This window comes from Dermacentor albipictus, unplaced genomic scaffold (genome assembly GCF_038994185.2).
Source record: "Dermacentor albipictus isolate Rhodes 1998 colony unplaced genomic scaffold, USDA_Dalb.pri_finalv2 scaffold_22, whole genome shotgun sequence".
Taxonomy (NCBI): domain Eukaryota; kingdom Metazoa; phylum Arthropoda; class Arachnida; order Ixodida; family Ixodidae; genus Dermacentor; species Dermacentor albipictus.
This window is the reverse complement of record NW_027225576.1, coordinates 3,860,993-3,881,258: the sequence shown is the minus strand read 5'-3', so window position 1 is coordinate 3,881,258 and position 20,266 is coordinate 3,860,993. Positions and strand designations below refer to the sequence as shown.

Below are 20,266 nucleotides of genomic sequence, written 5' to 3'. Positions count from 1 at the left end.
TTGTGAAAGCATTAGAGCGAAATACAACTGCTTTTTAATCTGCACGGGCAACAGTTACCTGATGCGATGGATTGCAATAGACCGAGCTACATGTAAACGGACATTATTTACATGGTCACCCCAACTTGGGTCACTACAAAAAAAAAAAAAAAAAACCCTAAGTATTTACAAGACTTTACGGATTCAATCAGAATCTGAATATGTTGAACTGGTGTTAGGATAATCTGCAGGCTTATTTTTAGGACGAACAAGCATAAATTTTGCTTTCTTAACATTCAATTTGTTCACCACAAGCCACATCAGTTCGTGTAGCCAGAAGTTGGAACGATGCTCGAGTTCGCGAAGATCAAAACTGGATACAGAAGTAAATATGGCAATGGTTTTGTGACCGAGAGTCCAGGTTCTTCCTCAGAATTGAATTCATCTACCTTATGTGTGGCAACTTGCCACATGAAATTCAAAGGCAGAGTCTGTTAGTTCAAACAATGCAGTTTGCCTGTCCATTTTAGGCTGCAACAGCGCAGCTTGAATGTATTCCAGGTACATTATGCATGTCAGCAAAGATGCCGTCACTCCCGTGAAGAGACAACACTGCTTTTGCAAACGTGCAAGGCATACAATGTTTTTGTTGCAAAAGAAGTATTTTCTGTTTTGAATCCACTGAATATGCGGAATCTACTTTTTTTTTGTTGTTACAAGTTCATGTTGCCAAGTTTAATAGAATTCTAGGATTTTATGCGCCAGAATACTGATTTGATTAAGAGGCACGCAATGTTGCAGTGAACACTGCTGCCACATTCAAGTGTTTTACATAAGGCAGCCTTGACAAGAACGCAAACTGACAGCGATTATACACTGTCAGGTTGTGTTTATGTCACCATCCTCCCTTCACGAGATACGTTACACGACTACTCGGATGTTTAGTGGCGTGCCAAATGGTTTGTACATGAACAAAGTGAACCATGAAAAAATTGTTTCACAAGCAATAGCACGCACTGCAACAGTTTTTCATTAAAAATTTATCACATACAGAAAAAACACCATCTGGAACCAGTTCCTGAATATTATGACAGGATGTTATCATTTACAACCTTGTTTTCCAGCACACAATACAGGAAGTTCTTAAGGATATACATAGCTGCTATACAAAGTTTATGAATATCGCCTGTGTCAGTAACGAGTCCTTGAACTGGATTACTCAGAGGCAGACATTACATGTGTGATAAATCAAAATGCAGAATCAACTAATTATCAAAATTTTGCTAATTTCTTCAACTTATTACTTTACAACCCATATTGAAATTTACAAATGGTAGCTGGTGAAGTCACAAGGTGCATCATACTAAAGCCCCTCCATCCACCACCGCGGACCAGGTTAAGTACCGCCAACCTACCCTCCTCCTCCACGCTCTTCTCCCACTCACCTCCTTAGCTTCCGGCGTCAAGTGGAACTTGCGTAGCTGCAGCTTCCTGTTCCGAGTGGAAGTGATGCTATGTTTTTTAGCCTTGTTTACTTTTGCGTCGATGGAGAGGCTTTAATTGCACTAGCTGCAGTTTAAACTGTGAATGCGATTCCATCCAAGAACCGCCACCTATTGCAATCAGCGATCTGGTCGTGTTCGCGTCAACCTGCGACGGGTTGTGCCACGAGAGACAACATACAGTGGAATGTAGTGCCTGGACGCTTGGAGACCACTGCAGTTTTTCGTGCATTTGGAAAACAGCAACCGCGAACTACTACTTCAGCGGAATAGAACAACTTTGCATTTTTCTTATGGCGACTGCCACAGCTCTGCTAAGCACGTGCGGGCATCTCAACAACGTCTCATCATCATCATCAGCCTAGTTACGCCCACTGCAGGGCAAAGGCCTCTTCCATACTTCTCCAACTACCCCGGTCATGTACTAATTGTGGCCATGTTGTCCCTGCAACCGTCTTAATGTCATCCGCCCACCTAACTTTCTGCCGCCCCCTGCTACACTTCCCTTCCCTTGGAATTTAGTCTGTAACCCTTAATGACCATCAGTTATCTTCCCTCCTCATTACATGTCCGGACCATGCCTATTTCTTTTTCTTGATTTCAACTAAGATGTCATTTGCCCGTGTTTGCTGCCTCACCCAATCTGTTCTTATCCCTTAACGTTACACCCATCATTCTTCTTTCCATAGCTCGTTGCGTCATCCTCAATTTCAGCAGAACCCTTTTCGTAAGCCTCCAGGTTTCTGCCCCATATGTGAGTACTGGTAACACACAGCTGTTATACACTTTCCTTTTGAGGGATAGTGGCAACCTGCTCTTCATGATCTGAGAATGCCTGCCAAACGCACCCCAGCCCATTCTTATTCTTCTGGTTATTTGAGTCTCATGATCCGGATCCGTGGTCACTACCTGCCCTAAGTAGATGTATTCCCTTACACTTCCAGTGCCTCGCTACCTATCGTAAACTGCTGTTCTCGTCCGAGACTGTTAAACATTACTTTAGTTTTCTGCAGATTAATTTTCAGACCCACCCCTCTGCTTTGCCTCTCCAGGTCAGTGAGCATGCATTGCAATTGGTCTCCTGAGTTACTAAGCAAGGCAATATCATCAGCGAATCGCAAGCTGCTAAGGTATTCTCCATCAACTTTTATCCACAATTCTTCCCACTCCAGGCCTCTGAATACCTCCTGTAGACATGCTGTGCATAGCATTGGAGAGATCGTATCTCTCTGTCTGATGCCTTTCTTCATTGGGATTTTGTTGCTTTCTTTGTGGAGGACTACGGTGGCTGTGGAGCCACTATGGATATCTTCCAGTATTTTTACATATGGCTCATCTACACCCCGATTCCGTAATGCCTCCATGACTGCTGAGGTTTCGACTGAATCAAACGCTTTCTCGTAATCAATGAAAGCTATATATAAGGGTTGGTTATATTCTGCACATTTCTCTATCACTTGATTGATAGTGTGAATATGGTCTATTGTTGAGTAGCCTTTACGGAATCCTGCCCGGTCCTTTGGTTGACAGAAGTTTAAGGTGTTCCCGATTCTATTTGCGATTACCTTAGCAAATACTTTGTAGGCAACGGACAGTAAGCTGATCAGTCTATAATTTTTCAAGTCTTTGGCGTCCCTTTTCTTATGGATTAGGATTATGTTAGCGGTCTTCCAAGATTCCAGTACGCTCGAGGTTATGAGGCATTGCGTATACAGGGTGGCCAGTTTCTCTAGAACAATCTGACCACCATTAACAAATCTGCTGTTACCTGATCTTCCCCAGCTGCCTTCCCCCTTTGCATAGCTCCTAAGGCTTTCTTTACTTCTTCTGGCGTTACCTGTGGGATTTCGAATTCCTCTAGACTATTCTCTCTTCCACTATCGTCGTGGGTGCCACTGGTACTGTATAAATCTCTATAGAACTCCTCAGCCACTTGAACTATCTCGTCCATATTAGCAACGATATTGTCGGCTTTGTCTCTTAACGCACACATCTGATTCTTGCCTATTCCTAGTTTCTTCTGTTTTTAGGCTTCCTCCGTTCCTGAGAGTCTGTTCAATTCTATCCATATTATAGTTCCTGATGTCCGCTGTTTTACGCTTGTTGATTAACTTAGAAAGTTCTGCCAGTTCTATTCCAGCTGTAGGGTTAGAGACTTTCATACATTGGCGTTTCTTGATCAGATCTTTCGTCTCCTGCGATAGCTTACTGGTTTCCTGTCTAACGGCGTTACCACCGACTTCTATTGCGCACTCCTTAATGATGCCCATGAGATTGTCGTTCATTGCTTCAACACTAAGGTCCTCTTCCCGAGTTAAAGCCGAATACGTACCTGTTCTGTAGCTTGATCCGGAATTCCTCTAGTTTCCCTCTTACCGCCAACTCATTGATTGGCTTCTTGTGTACCAGTTTCTTCCGTTGCCTCCTCAAGTCTAGGCTAATTCGAGCTCTTACCATCCTATGGTCACTGCAGCGTACCTTACCGAGCTCGTCTACATCTTGTATGATGCCAGGGTTCGCGCAGAGTATGAAGTCGATTTCATTTCTAGTCTCACCATTTGGGCTCCTCCACGTCCACTTTCGGCTAACCCGCTTGCGGAAAACGGTATTCATTATCTGCATATTATTCTGTTCTGCAAACTCTACTAATAACTCTCCTCTGCTATTCCTAGAGCCTATGCCATATTCCCCCACTGACTTGTCTCCAGCCTGCTTCTTGCCTATCCTGGCATTGAAGTCACCCATCAGTATAGTGTATTTTGTTTTGACTTTACCCATCGCCGATTCCACGTCTTCATAAAAGCTTTCGACTTCCTGGTCATCATGACTGCATGTAGGGGCATAGACTTGTACTACCTTCAATTTGTACCTCTTATTAAGTTTCACAACAAGACCTGCCACCCTCTCGTTAATGCTATAGAATTCCTGTATGTTACCAGCTATTTCCTTATTAATCAGGAATCCGACTCCTAGTTCTGGTCTCTCCGCTAAGCCCCGGTAGCACAGTACATGCCCGCTTTTTAGCACTGTATATGCTTCTTTTGTCCTCCTGACCTCACCGAGCCCTATTATATCCCATTTACTACCCTCCAATTCCTCCAATAACACTGCGAGACTCGCCTCACTAGATAACGTTTTAACGTTAAACGTTGCCAGGTTTAGATTCCAATGGCGGCCTGTCCGGCCGCCATCTAACGGCAGCCAAAGCGGAAATTCCCGCAGCGCAACTCCAGGAAGCGGAAACGCCAGAACCGTAAATTTTGAAACGGGAAATGGTGGGAGGGATTTGGTGGGAGGGAAAAAGGCGGCGCACAACAAAGGTTGTCGCTACTTAAGAAAGCAGCGGTGGCGCGTGGATGGAGGGGCTTTACATCATACGACTTCAACCAAATTCCGAGGATGACACGAGTTGAGATATTAATTCCCAATGTGAGCGACGAAATACACTGGCAGTCTAGTTACCTTTGTGGTTAAATGAATGAAAACATTTTGTTACAAAAAGTGAAACAAGCGCGATTTTTACTGCAAATTTGATGGCGCTTATCTAGAAAGCAGTGCCATGCTCAAAATTAATTCCAAGTCAACATGCCTTCAAACTCGCCAGCTAAAATTTACAATATGTGGTGTAAAGCAATCGGTAAAATACAGAATTACCGACAGTTTATTAATTAGAAAGTAATGTCTGCCTATTGAAGTAATTGAGTTAAAGGATTAGAATTGTGCAATCTGCCACAAGTGACATCAAAAGTTCTGTATGGACGAGGGGGAGAAGGGGAAGAGAAAAAACAACCTGTAGATGTACACAATTAACCGAATTTTGTTTATGACATCCCTAATGCAAGTTCTTATTCGGTATTTCACCAGAGGCCGTTTAACTTAATACGATTCCATTCAGATTTTATTCCGATTTCCTGATGTGATATTTATGTAACCGCAGACGCAAGCATCGGGTGGTGACCCACAGCGTTGTTTGATTGCCCTACCAAACGTGCTCATTGCTTATAGGAGGACACTACTGTTTGCTTTTAAAGCCAATAGCATTACCTACCATTAGAGGTTATTCTTATCTACCATATTCAAATCTAGGCCATCCATGATTCTAAGCTGACCCCTGAATGTCCGAAGCCAGAAAAAATAAACTTACCTCGAATGCTCACAAAATGAAAACGGCATTTATTCAATATGAACACGCCGAGCCCACTCTACGTCATCATTGTAGCTCGTGTCCACGCACCCACGGATACGCAGACAGCGAGGCAAGGCTCGTAAGCGCCTAAACGCGGTGTGATCTCGGTGAACAGCTCCCTATCTGTTATCGCACCCTTATCTTCCTTATCACTGTCATCTCCTCGTTGCAGCACACGCAAAAAGTGTCTTCCGTTGCCCCCTCCAATGATGGATGTTTTTCTCATCGATGCTGAAGTCTTTCCCAGCTTGAACGTTTGAGGATGCCTTTGTGGCTAGCACAACTTTTCGTTTGAAACCGGCACTACAGTGATTATGTTAACGCCACGGCGACGTCGCTTGTGTACTTCAGTTGGCTTTTGGCGCATCTAGTAGCAGCTGTGGTACAGTAAAACCTCGTTGAACCGTACCTGCTTGAACAGTAGGTTCTTTTTGAAAGTAGTAAAACCAAATCCCCTACTCAGCAGCCATTGAACATTATGTGTTTTGTATCCGCATAAACCATTTCAGCTTATTGCGTACGTATCGGTTAACAGGTAGCGTTTCTACTTTTCGTCGCGCAAACACGGCGGTGCGTCATCTTTACTGGGTAGCCTGGCAGAACAACGAGCATCAGAGATCAGAACGGCCTCCAAAGGCCATGTGCGTTTGTGCGTGAAGCCACATCAACATCACTTTGGCGCTGTGCCAGAGCATTGTGGCGTCATGCGAAGGACTCGTGTCATGCCGAAGCTTGGATAAAAAGGACGCCGGGTGCTCAGCATGGGAGAAAAATTAGACATCGCTCGTGCTATCGAACGTGACACAAAGGTTTCGGCGCTGGCACACGACAAGGATCTACTGTTAACTACAGTGAGTGGCATCTGGAATATGAAGAAATTGCTCGGCAGCGCTGTTGTGACCACGAAGAGATGTCGGCTATGAGGTTTGACTTTTCGCCATCATTGCCTATGTTGTTGCCAAAGTGTCGACTAGCAACAGTGATGAGGACGAGACGGAAAGCGACAGCCTGAGAGTGGCAGAAGTTGCACGTTACGTCAGCCTCACGAATGCAATTGTTGCAACGAGAACAGCACATCGCAATGAAAAAGGCGCCTCACGACTTCTGCAGCGCTACTGCCGCGTGCACGAAGAACATGCAACGCAAACAAGGAATCTGCCATGCAAGTGTTTGCCGGGAAGAGGGGGCTGGCTGAAAAGCTGGCTCACAGCTTCAGCAAGTTTGAGGCCGCTGCGGCATCAAACAAAAATAACACTTTTGTCGCGCAAAGTGGATAAATATTGCACGTTTTTTTCCCTGTCATCGCACTCTCTCTCCAAGTTGCATTTTCGGCAGGTAAGTCGGCAATGTCATGCTATTTCGGTTAAGAGGAAGCTTTAGCTCGGGTGCTCCTATCTAAATACATGTAAAAGGAGAATTCGTTTTTCTCGGCAACCACTGCACTAAATTTGACTGGGTTTGCTGCATTTAAAAGATAAACTTAAAATCTAGTGACTGTTGGTTTCAAATTTTTGAGTTAGGCCGTCAATATTTTATAAAAAATTTACAAAAATTGCAAATTTTCAGAAAATGAAACTATCAAGTTTACAACTCTAACTCAACAAGAAAAAATGATATCTCAATTCTGTGAATTGTATCTGATAGCACATCTAAAGCGGACAAATTTGATATGTTACACATGAACCTCAAAAAATGTAATAATATGTAATTGCAATTTTTGCAGAACCCACGTAAACAATGTAACAAATTCACGTAAGATGTAAAATGACATGATATTTGTCCGCTTTGAATGATCTAATGGGTGCCGTTTACAGAACCACGACATCTGTTCTTGATGCAGAGCTATTAGTTTGTAAACTTCATGCTTCTATTTTTTTCAAACTTCTGAATTTTTGAAAATCTTTGTAACAAAATTCAAGCCCTAAATCAAAATTCTGCTTCCATCAGTCACTAGAATTTATCTTGCTCTCTCAAATGCAACAAATTTCATCAAAATCGGTCCAGGGGTTATCTCATAAAAACGTTTTTGCGTTGTTGCATGTATTTGAATAGGCCGTGTCGGAGTTGGGCCCGAATTAAAGCTTCCTCTTAAGCAGTACTACTGTTTAGTACATACTTTTTACAAGCTCCAGCCAACTAAGGTTTAACGAGGTTTCACTGTACTGACTTTTCTAGATGGTGCTGGTTATGCACCACACTTATTTTCAATCACGAAATGGTGTGTTTTTTAATATCCCCGAACCTAAGCAGACCCTAGAGTTTGGGATACGATTATCTGAAAAAAAGAAAACTACCGGCCTAGATTCGAATAAACTCGGTAATTGGCTGACCAGAGGCGAGAAGTGCGAAAAAGTGATTGAGCCGAGCTAGCGCAATGAAAGCAAATAACTGGGTGAGGAGAGTGGTGCTGGCATCAGCAAATTGGTCCACTTTCCCTTGCTTAGCTTGCGCTGGCTTGTGAAAAAGCACTGCAGCAGCGTGTAACGGGGAGTTAAAGGGGCCCTATACCACTTTTCCAACTAATCATAGAATGATCTCGCTATTAAAGGACGTCAGCTCACGAATGTCATGCAGCAAAAATTTTTTGAATCCTTCAAATACAGTCGCCGACAGACAAATCGGATACCGACAATCCGGACATGTTCAATAATCCGCCTTTTTCATGGCACGACGGCGCATGCACCTTGCCCTAGCAAATGAGTCGCAAGCCACTAAGGCAAGGCGCATGTGTCGCCGCGCCATGAGAAAGGCGGATTACGAAGCATGTCCGGATTCTACGTATCCGATTTGTCTATCGGCGACTGTATTTGAAGGATTTTCCAGAAAGTCCCCTGAAGAAAAAAAGGGCATGCCCTGCTGCTAACACTCGTGCCATACATTGTGTTGAAACTCCTCTGGTAGCATGATGTCGTTGCAGTACCGAAAACGTGTGTAGCACAAGACTACAACTCCACTTTAAAACAAAGCAGCCAGGGCTTTGTCCGAGTCGTTTAGACTGCACAGTGAGCCAGGTAGTTGTCGCCTTTCATTGATGGCTAGAAAATTTACTATTCAGTACAGCGCGTCACTGAAAGAATTTTATCATACCAGCCCGGCAACGACGCAACTGACAAGCGCGAGTTGTTGACCTGCGACAGATTTTCTTGTTGACGGCACTGACAAAATCAGTGTGCTGACCATCGTTCGACTGAACCTTGAGCAATCAGCTGCCGAACCAACCACACCATAGTGACAGCGTCTTCACTTGCATATATATGGGTCATTCCACGCCAACTGTCCCAACCTTGGTGCTCAACCATCGGCGATTTCTTTGGAAAAAAAATTGAGGACTATCTATTTAAAGCAAGAAGTCTTTCTATAAAACATTTTTGCGAAAAAAAAGTTTTTCAGCACCGCTAGGAACATGTGAAGTTTTTTAGGAACATGTGAACCTCGAAAGGATGAGTCGTAAAATGCACTGTCAAAAAATGTTCTCTTTAATTAGGTGAGCACACGATTTGCCCATGAGAATGAAGATAGGCTTTTCATTTGAAAAGGTTCTATCGATCTTTACGCTTCCGTAAGTTTTTTATACGGCACTAAATATGCAAAATTTGGTGCATATTGGGAATTTTTTGCAGAAACATCACTTTTACCGAAAGGTTGGATTTCATAGTATCTAATTGCCAGCAAGTTTTACTGCAAGTGAAAAATAATTTCGGACGAATATAACATGAAATGGCCTGTACAGCTGGCGACAAAGTTGCAAAAAAGTTAGTTTTAGCCTATGTTTAGTCCTAAATGTAGCATTGAGGCGGTCGGGGTAAAAATATGCTAAATAGCGTATTTATTAGAAACATCCATTTTCTACAAACTGAGAAACATTTTATATTACCTTTTGTTTTAAGCAAGAAAGATTTTTGAATTTGTGTTATACTGGTCTCTGTGCTTGCACGTGTTTTCCCTTCGTAGGGAAGTGCCCTAGTGGCAAGTAGAACTTGCGCGGATGCAAAATTTGCCGAGTTGATGGAGGAACATCTAGACAAGATAATCAGCTCAGTGTTTGTTCGAGTGCTTTATTCGAAATTGGCCTAGGCAATAAAAAATGCAAGCCCCAACAGAGCGCATTTAACCGGATGTCAGCCTGCACATAGTGTCGTCACGCGGCATTGGAAAGTTACGCCGGTGAGTACAGAGTGCAGTTATGTACATGAAGATTTAGAAATGGGCGAAAACATTTGAATAAGAAAAGAATATGTTGCTTTATTACGGCAAATACGTAGCGAATATCAGCCAACACAATTGTGTTTTAGCGACCATGTTGGCAATGTTAGAGGAATGATGTCGACTCGTCATTAAATGCTTTGGCATGCTTAAGTTCAAATGATTGCATTTAAAAAGATGGAAAGAAATGCATTTAATTACTCGCCCTCTCTTTCTCGTTAAATGTTAAATTCATACCGAATGAGGCAGTCTGCTGACCTTTGTGAAGCGCAGGATTTAATATCCAGTCTGCGATCACGGAAGAAAAAATGGGAAGGCTCGTTCGAGCTATCGACTGTACAAAGGTTGCGGCTGCAATTCTAAAATGCACTATTTTTTTACACAAAACCTAATACGTTTAAATGCTTGCACTTCCCCTGGTGGTCTTCTTGCAGCAGTGTTCAGAATAAGGCAAGAATGACATCTCTTAGGCATTAACAGGCCAGAATAATTTCTTTAAATAAAAGGAGGGAGATTTCAAGTGCAAATATTTCCAGTACCTACAGCTACAATGTATTTCTGTAGTGGCTCTAGCAAGACATCAGAACTTTTATTGGCGATATCTGCCAGAGAAGTCAGACTATATATGTTGAAGCGTGGAAAGACTAATCCAGATCCGCCTAGAGGAGTACACTTTTGACTTACTTTTACGTTACAGAATAAGAAGAGCATCAGATACTTTCCTTCGCAGTTGTGCTTAATAGTCTGTGTATATGAGTGTTTAGAGTGGTCACACTCATTCTTTCATATGTCGGAACGCAGGAATAAAAAACACATGCTATTGATTTTGACACGTTTATTGCATCCGACATGGAGGAAGGAAACCCAGGAGAGGCTCCGACCAGCACGAACGTAGAGAGTGTGGCGGAAGTCATGTGCTGTTTATCGCAAAGAAGCACTGGGATGGGTATCCAAATTTCAACATTGCCATAGTAACCGCGCTCCCGAAGCTTTCGCTGCTGCTCTCGGTCTCTGAAAAGCGAGATAAGATTTTTCCGCCGGTATTTTTCTCGCAGCACATTTTATTAGCGAAAAAAGCTGACTTTGGAGTATGGTGTGTAAGTTTGAAAGTTGTGTTTGAGTCTGTAAGGGTGAGTGTCAGCCAGGAACATACACTCAAGCAATCACGGTGCGGGTCTTCGTCGTCATCTTCAACGTGCCACGGAAAAAAAACAGGAGCGCGTCTGTTTTACTAAAGCTGCTACACAAGTTTCGCAGGCTTTGTTTTGACGCACGTAGGCAGCACACCACTTCTGGCAGTTAGTAACAATGCAAGTTCAAACTTCGTGCCCATCCGCTGTCGAGCTGCAGAACCACTGATTGGAGGCGCAAACGAAGATAGCACACCAACATGGCTGCACTTCCTCCTTCGAAAACATGACGTCACGCCACTCCTGTTTTGTTTCTTTCCTCCATGGTATCTGAGGTCTTGCAATAACAAATGCACCTCCCAGGGTGGACAACTTGTCTCATTTGGAAACGAGAGCACAGAAAAAACGAAACTGGCCTGCGGTGTGCAGCGCATTTAAGAGCAAGAAGTGCAACAACGTACTCAGGCGATTGTGCACTGCTTTTGTTCATGACAAACTGCTCCTTTTGCAAACACGCTGAAACCATCGTGTGTGGACGATGAACAATTCAAGCAGTTGAATTTTACCTGGAGATAATGATTTCCTCAAGTTTTGAGCATGAAGTCAGACCAACTTGAAGAGCGTGGGAGGTGGGCTTGAAGTGGTGGTACTTGTGAGTATTCTTGATGGAAACTGCATGATTGTACCTTTAAGCAAGGAGCAGCTTTGTTGTATCGATAAGAGTTTTTGGTACCCATATTGCCCTGATGCCGAGAATATTATTTTGTCCACGTTAAGAGCTGGTGCAGTGTCAAGATCTGATCTTCGTATGGTTTTCGTAGGCTTGCTTTCGCTGCTAAATGTCTCGCTGTTCCTCCTACGCCGTCGTCACAAGCACTCTTTCCATGGGACGTTGCGAAAAAAGTTCCACTCGGCTGAAATTCCAAAATATGTTTTGCAGTGGCAAAGATTGATGAAGTTCTTTGTTTTTGTATTGAGAAGCAGCCCCATCGGAAAAATAGGGAATGTGTTTGATTGCAGGAAGATCTTGTCCGACTATTTTTAGTATTGCTTCTTGGAACGCAAAGACGGCAGTGGTGTCGTGATCGAGACTATCAGAAATCCCAACAAAGGACATGATGGAAACTGGATCACAGCTGCCTTCCGTGGCTCGATAATAAATAACTACTGGATGCAACGATGCCTGCATATTGGCCCAGTGAAACTGCTGTGGTGCATCCTGTACTACAACATGATAATGTTTGGCCAAATCCGTTAAAACAACTGCTTCATTGTTGGTTAAGTTTGCTTTCAACTGTCTGAAATAGTGTGCTTGTTTGTTAATAAAACGGTGACCTTTGAGTTTCTTCAGCATCTCCAAGAACCTTTCAAAGAACTCAAGTGAAAGCAGAAGTGACTCGAGACTGCACCGCGTGCCGCTCACCAACTGCTTAACCACTATGCTTTCGTTCTCTTTGGCGTCAAGATTCAAGCTGTTCCTGAGCAGAGTTTCGATGTGCTTTGTTCCTGGACAACTGCTGCAGTTGTCGAACATGCACGGCTCACTGTCCAGTTGGCACACTGTTCCCAGTAGCTCCTCACAGGTCTCTCAATCCAGAAGTGTGGAGCATAAGCTTAAAATTTTGATGCTGCATACAGACGCGTACGGTGTGTGTGCCACATCCCCCTGCTAACACGCAATGTGCGGGTCGAAGGCTGGCAAGAAAAACCACAAGTCATTGTTGAAGTTTCTTTCCAATTCTTGAACATTTCTTTTAAATTCATTAACACCAAACGCTTTTGACGACCAAGCAACAAGTATTTTTTTCCCGGAAGGCAGTGGGACACTGAATCATCCTCATAAAATTGTTGGATCGAACAAGTAACTTCTTTGCTTAGAGGCCGACCTTTCTTTGGTGGCGGCACGCTCAGGACTCCGGAATTGGACTTGAGTTTCAATGCCTCACGTACCCGTCGCTCAGACGTGCCAAAGAAGCTCGTAATTTTATTCCGCGACCAGAATTGTGGAGCCAATGTTAGAATCTGGGTTTTGTTTTGGCGGGGGGCATCTTGCATTAATTTGTTCTTTAGTTCATTCATTAATGACACATAGTCATCGAGAAGAATGTTCTGTTTTGTTTCCTTCACTGCTGTGGATGTTTCGCTTAGGCAAAGATAGGTCGCATTGTTTCCTTCAAATTCACCTGCAGTTGTTTTGCTTTGTTCTGTGCATAAAATTCTGTGCCCTTGTGCCCGCTTTCTTCTAAGAAGCTCGCGCCTACGGCTACGAGAGCCTCATTGACAGCGTCTGGAATTTTCGCCGGTAGGTCATCCGCTGGAGACTGCTGCCTGATCTTGAAGTTGCATATCAAGCCCCAGCGATTGTTGCTCTGGGGTTTCTCTTGGTCTTGAGTGGTAACGACGACGGAGACTGCGCTGACAGAGCTTCTCCCCTGTAATTAATCCCAAGGACGGTTGCATGTTCACAAGAGACATTGTGATCACTGAAGCCGCCAGAAAATTCATTGTATGGTCCAGAAATAGATTTGAGCACCATTTTGATGCTATAAACGACGTGTACTTCTTTAAGTACACCATGTAATGATGGCCACACACTGTGTCAATGCCTTGCTTCTACTTTGCTCAAAGAGTAAGTAAGCGGCGTTGAGGCTCGGTGAGGGCCCCGAACATTGACTAAGCACTTCTGCTTAGTCAGAGTTATTTTGAGGCATCCATTAGGTCCGAGGGAGCACAGTGGAAGTGAAACACCTGTGAAAAACAGTGACGTGTATAATTTTTATGATATATTTATCTACTCACTCTTGTTATTCAGCGAATACGAGACAAAGTTATAATCGCCTTTGACTTCAGTAGCACGCAAAGTCTTGTGACAAGACCTAATGAGTCAGCTTTGTTCATTCTGCTGAAAACCTTGCTAAAAGACATGGCTACATGCAGGAACGACTTGATTGTGGGGCGTGCAGTAGGGGTACTACTGAATAATTTTGACGAACTGCACAAGTGTTCATGCATACTGCCTTCATTGAAATGCGGCCTCTACGGCAGGGGGTCGAAACCAAGACCTTGATTGAGCTCAACTGGGCAATGCCATAGACACTAGGCTGCGTCCCTCTGCTATGGATACAACAAGTGCAATTTAACTACTCAGTTCATGTCATCTACATATACATTGAATGCTAGAATAATGTTTAGCACCTGGGTTCAGAAAGGTGCTCTTAGACAAGAGCACGTCTTCATTGGCAGGCATTCGGTCAGTCGCCGCTCGAGATAACAGTTTAAGCGATAGCGAGGACACTGTTACGGTGATGCTACTAATTACAGAGCCCAGCAATACATCTAATTGGGCTAGTTGTGCATTCGTTCATACTAAGAGGTGGGCCATGCACAAAGACGGTACGCAAATGTGCGTAATGTACTTCTACTCTGCGTTTTCTGTTCATGCACTGCACCCCTTCTCGTATTATGAACTAATCACGAATGGCTACGTGAGTAATTACATGTGCAATTACAGGTAATTATGTGTATAAGACTAGTGTACAGAATGAAACAAAAGTTCCATCTGTTTTCGCAACAGAATAGGCTCATGTGGATGCAGTACTTTCTGAAAATATAAACCATACAATAAATGCCACAGTGCAGAAAATTTAGACGGAGATGCCAATAAGCCTGGTCCTTAAAAGAAAACACGATTATTTGAAAATTAACTCTTAAATATGTTTTCAGGCTTCTACTTTTTCTCATTGGTCCACTGCTATGCCAGTCATAATTACTATTATTGAGCGTAACTATGTGATCAATACACAACATACTCCCTTGAACAAGTGACCGACGCCGTCCAGCAATATGCAAAAACAAGTGGACTCCGGTGCTCCCCCGAGAAGTCAGAACTATTAGTCGTTCGACAGAAATCATGAAAAAACTCAATGAACTGCCCCACATCACACTCACCCTCGACGACAAAGAAATACCCACAGAAAAACCGCGTCCGCATTCTTGGCCTCCACATACAACAGGACGGCAGAGGCGCATACACCATCCAACGTCTCAGGCAGACCACCTTCCAAATCATGCGAATGGTCAGCCATATCACCACCAAACAATACGGACTGAAAGACGACGACATAATACAGCTCGTCCAGGCCCTGATAATCAGCCGCATTGCCTACGCTGCCCTGCACTTGCCCCTCACTCAAAAGGAGATAGATCAATTAGACGTACTTCTCCGGAAAGCCTACAAGCAAGCACTCGGCCTACCACTGGGAACAGCGACACTCAAGCTTGAAGCCCTAGGAGTCCACAATACTATAAGAGAAATTATAGACGCCCACCTCACAAGCTAACGAGAACGCCTAGCCCTCACACCAACAGGAAGAACAGTCCTAGCGCGCCTAGGATACCCCCCACACACGGCAAAGGCCACAAACAAGCAATCCATCTGGCCCCCAACTTCCGGGAGCACATCAAGGTAGCCTCTATCCCAGAAGCATGCACCCGGAACATCATGTCGATCGTCACCAAGCTCACGCGAAGACTCTACAGACAAAATATGGCAGTCTCCCAACCACACTATACACAGATGCCGCACAGTGCCCCCAAAAAGCAGCCATGACGGCCAGCGTTGTCTACTATAACCTACAAGAGGTGGTCTCGATGACGGTCCGCACTGCCAGCGCCCTCGTAGTGGAGACGGCCATCGCCTTGGCCATGACCTCCAGTCTGACCAACGAGTACGTCACAATTATTTCCGACTTCCAGGCAGCTTACCATAGCTACGCGAGAGGCAGAATATCTTCAATCGCCCACCGACTCCTCAAACAAGCCCCCCTATTCCCGGACGTTGAAATAGTGTGGGCTCCAGGACACAAGTCCCTCCGTGGAAATCGATGTGCGCATGCTGTAGCCCGAGCTCATGCCTCCCTGGCGCCACAAGAGAGGGATACGGCCGCATCTATGGAGCCTGCACCTTTACAATACAACGCCATACTACAACACCACAGATTGAACAGACGACAATACCCGCCTCCACACAAGACCTCACGTGAAGACGCTGTAACATGGCGACAACTAGAAACAACACATACCCCCATTTAAGCAGACTACACGCAATACACCCTACACTATATTCATACAAATGTTCCCTTTGTAACGATTACGCCTCCCTATACCATACCACATGGGCGTGCCCCAACGTGAAAGCGACCCCGCAAATACCCAACCCCCACACCCAAGCAGTGGGAGGCTGTGCTGACTAGTTCGGACCCTCGTAACCAGCAGCAACTGGTGTGGCGGGCCCGGGAGACTGCAAGAGCCGCAGGAGCCCTGGACTAAGGACGCCGCACGCACAAGCAGAAAGACACCTGCTTGTCCTTTATTTTTTTTTAATAAATGTTCCTCCTCCTCCTCCTTTACTTATTTCTGTTTAATGACTTCATATTATGTCACTCCATTAACACGACGCTTTGATTTATTAAAAATGTCATTAGTGGACTCATAAAAACAACAAGCAATCAATTTAAAGTAGGTACTTAGTCTCTTTTGGGCTTTAGGCCATTCTGGATTTTATATGCTGGTTTCACAAAGTAATAGATAGGCGAATGCTAAAAAAAAATGAAACCTCGACGTTCGACATAGACCACTTCAAACAATAAGCAATTGTTTATGTGCTATTAAACAAAAGTCAGCGCAATGCCTTAAGACTTGAAGACCAGAGATTAAGCATAAATTCATGTACTCAATAGTGTAGGTTTCACCGAAAGAAAATACATACCTTCGTTAGCGACCTCATGGCATGGTGTTGAAGGACAAGTAGACGCTTCAATGAAAAATACAAGGGCCTCCACAAAAGTGTGACAAGTACAGGTAATGCCATGAATATAGCTTCTCGAATGGCACAACTGCTACATATTGCCAACTGAAGAGCCGCCTTTCCTCAATGTGCAAGCCACATAGGGGATATCCAGCACTTGTTTGCAAAATTTCACAGCCTTGCTTTGGAATGATCCAAGCCCGTCTGCTAGGACGTCTGCCTACTAAGGCATCGTAGAGTGCTTGTTTTTTGCAGAAGAAACATGGTCACTAAAACGTGATTGTGTTGGCTGATATTTGCTACATATTTCCTGTAATAAAGCAACAGATTTTTTTCTTATTCACAATGTTTTCACCCATTTCTAAATCTTAGTGTACATAACTGCACTCTGTACTCCCCGGCCTAACTTTCCGATGCCGCGTGACGACGCTGTGCAGGCTGTCTGTGTAGGGCGACATCCGGTTAAATGCGCTCTATTGGGGCTCGCATTCTTTAGTGGCTAGGCTAATAATTTCTAATAAAGCACTCAAAGAAACACTTGAGGAGCTCATTATCTTGTCTGGATGTTCCTCCATCGACTCGGCAAATTTTGCGTCCGCGCAAGTTCTACTTACCACTAGGACACTTTCCTACGAAGGGGAAACACATGCAAGCACAAATTCAAAATTTTTTTTCTTGCTTAAAACAAAAAGTAATTTAATAAACGTTACTCATTTTGTAGACAATGGATGTTTCTAATAAATGTACATCATTTAGACTATTTTTACCCTGACCACCTCAATGCTACATTTACGACTAAACATAGGCTAAAACTAACTTCTTTGCAACTTTGTCGCCAGCTGTACTGGCCATTTCATGTTATATTCGTCCCAAATTATTTTTAACTTCCAGTACAACTTGCTGGCAATTCGTTACTATGAAATCTAACTTTTCGGTAAAAGTCATCTTTCTGCAAAAAAAAAATTCCCAATATGTACTAAATTTTGCATACTTAGTGCCGTATAAAAAACTCACGGAAACGTAAAGATCGATAACACTTTTTAATTGAAAAGCCTATCTTCATTCTCAAGAAAAAATCGTGTGCTTGCCTAATTTAAGAGAAAATTTTTTGACAACGCGTTTTACGACTCATACTTTCGAGCTTTCTAAAAAACCTCACTTGTTCCTAGCGGTGCTGAAAAATTTTTTCCCGCAAGATTTTACAGAAAGGCTTCTTGTTTTAAATAGTCAATTTTTTTGACAGGAATCGCTGATTGTAGAGTGCCAAGGTTGGGACAGTTGGCGTGGAATGACCCATATATAATTATATGCTCTCAAAATGAGTCAAAACATGCCTATGAAGTTGAAATGCACAAGCTTCAACCCTGTCAAGCCATGCACATGAAGTTTGAGCCAATGTTCATCCTGTTCAGCAAAGGTTAAGCCTGGTGCCATCGTATTGTGCAGCTGCTACCAGCGGAAATGTAAGCAGTTAGGACAAAGGAAACTGCTGTGAGTTCAGTTCTGTCCTTAGCGATTTGGAATCAACTACACTTCACTTTGCATGGCGTGTACACAATTAGTGGCAAGTGGCGACACAGCGATGTGCCAATATCTGTATGTCACCATACCCGGCTGCCGGTCGCATTCGCCACATAAATAGGTGGGTCTGTACGTGTTATGCTGGCACACTTCTAAATTCCAGAGATTTACTGGTTACCTCTGTATCAAACAGGAAAGAAGAGACGAGTGGAGAACAAGAACAGCTCTACATTTGATTATCCGGACTCCGTCTGTGGATGTAGTGTATGCTAATTCTGCTGCCACTATCTTCTTTGGCAACCTCGACAAGACATCAAGTACAGCCTCAGACATTACAAGCTAAACGATAATTTCTGCAGCCTTGCCTTGGTCGCTGCTCTACACCTCCGTGATTTAACTGCAAATGCTGATCTTGGAGGCTTTGTCTGAATTTTGAGGTCACAGCAGCATCGCGATCACCACATCCTCTTTCGGAACCTCCATGCATTGCCCGCTGTGATCATTAATTAAATTATGGGGTTTTACGTGCCAAAACCACTTTCCGATTATGAGACACACAGTAGTGGAGTACTCCGGAAATTTCGACCACCTGGGGTTCTTTAACGTGCACCTAAATCTAAGTACACTGGTGTTTTCGCATTTCGCCCCCATCAAAATGCAGCCGCCGTGGCCGGGATTCAATCCCACGACCTCGTGCTCAGCAGCCCAACACCATAGCAACTGAGCAACCATGGCAGGTCTGCTGTGATCATTCTTTGTCAAGTTTGCATTGTGGACAGTGTTTTTTTCCACAGCACGCAGGTTATGCAGCAACCTGACGATACTATCGGAAGCTGGCAGAGTGCGCATGTGTTATGTTCCCGATCTGGCAACTCTGTGCGCCTCGGAAACAGAGTCGAGTTCGCTATATTCGACAGTGTTTTTGCCAGTCAAATTTGGCACTCAGTCTAGCAACATTCAACCCAAAGTCTGGAAACATGCTTCTACCACACCAGTCGGAACGTTGTCGTGCTATGCTGTGCTTGCTTGTTTAGTTTGCATTCCAGACAGCGCTCTGCTGGCTCCAAGAAGTCTTTTCCTGAAGTTATAAATAGGCTGTGTCAAATGGCACCAACGGTGCCCTTGCAGTCCGAATGAGCCCGACTCCAACAGGAGAGCCTGAACCGACGCCTACCACAATGAGCTCAAATGCAGACATCATTGACAACCTGCTAGGCTGTGGAGAGCCGATTCCTGCCACCGTTAGATATGAAGACTTTGCAGACGTTGACAGTATATTTTTGTCGTGTGCCCAACTGAATGATTAAATAATTGAGCTAGTTCTCCCACCTTCAAACAGCAACTTTGACACGGAAGATGATGTGCTGTGTGCTCCGGAGCCTTCCTAATGTGGATTTGACTCAAGCCTTTGCAGTCCTTGCATCGGTGTACAGCAAAACTCGAAACTGGCAGAAATACAGGGCGACTTGGTCACACATAAGCGGAAGTGCATGCAGCAACGCATCGAACGCTTGTTCCCTGCACAGGGGCCTTAAAGGGCCCCTGAAACGGTTCGGACAAATTTTGTAGGCGCATAGGGTACAGCTTAAGTAGAACATTCGCACCACAATTTAAGTGAAGCGTTAAGTATTAATGGAGTTACAAGCGATTAGAAGTTACCCTCCTCCCTAGCCATGCCTTTCCTCCTCAACTCGCTCGCCGAGCGAGCGGCGCTAAGCTCCGCCTTCACTGGTTCTGAGTCACGATGCGACGTCACATCGTCCACTTCCGGTTGTTGGAGCACGCCTCCTCCCGCGCGAGACCTCTCCGCTGGCCGCTTGGCTGTCGACCGAGAGCCATCGAAGCAGCGTGCGTTGCGAGCATTCTGTCGTAGCGTCGAAGGTGGCCGGTATTCCGGTAACCACAGGCAAGCTGGTCATTTCGGCAAATGACTGGAGGC

General features: G+C 44.3%; 1 protein-coding gene across 2 annotated transcripts in view; it reads right to left on the bottom strand.

Annotated features, from left to right (window-relative positions):
• LOC135915745 (zinc finger MYND domain-containing protein 19-like) overlaps positions 1–20,266 on the bottom strand; it is an 89,367-nt gene that overhangs the window by 21,324 nt on the left and 47,777 nt on the right. Inside the window, exon 5 of one of the 2 annotated variants that reach the window (XM_065448865.2) lies at positions 10,756–13,432. The exons of the other annotated variant lie outside the window; for it this stretch is intronic. Within the exon in view, the coding sequence (XP_065304937.1) occupies positions 13,145–13,432 (288 nt within the window). The 3' untranslated portion in view covers positions 10,756–13,144. Of the gene's footprint in view, positions 1–10,755; positions 13,433–20,266 lie in introns of those variants that run through there. 2 annotated transcript variants of the gene reach the window in all.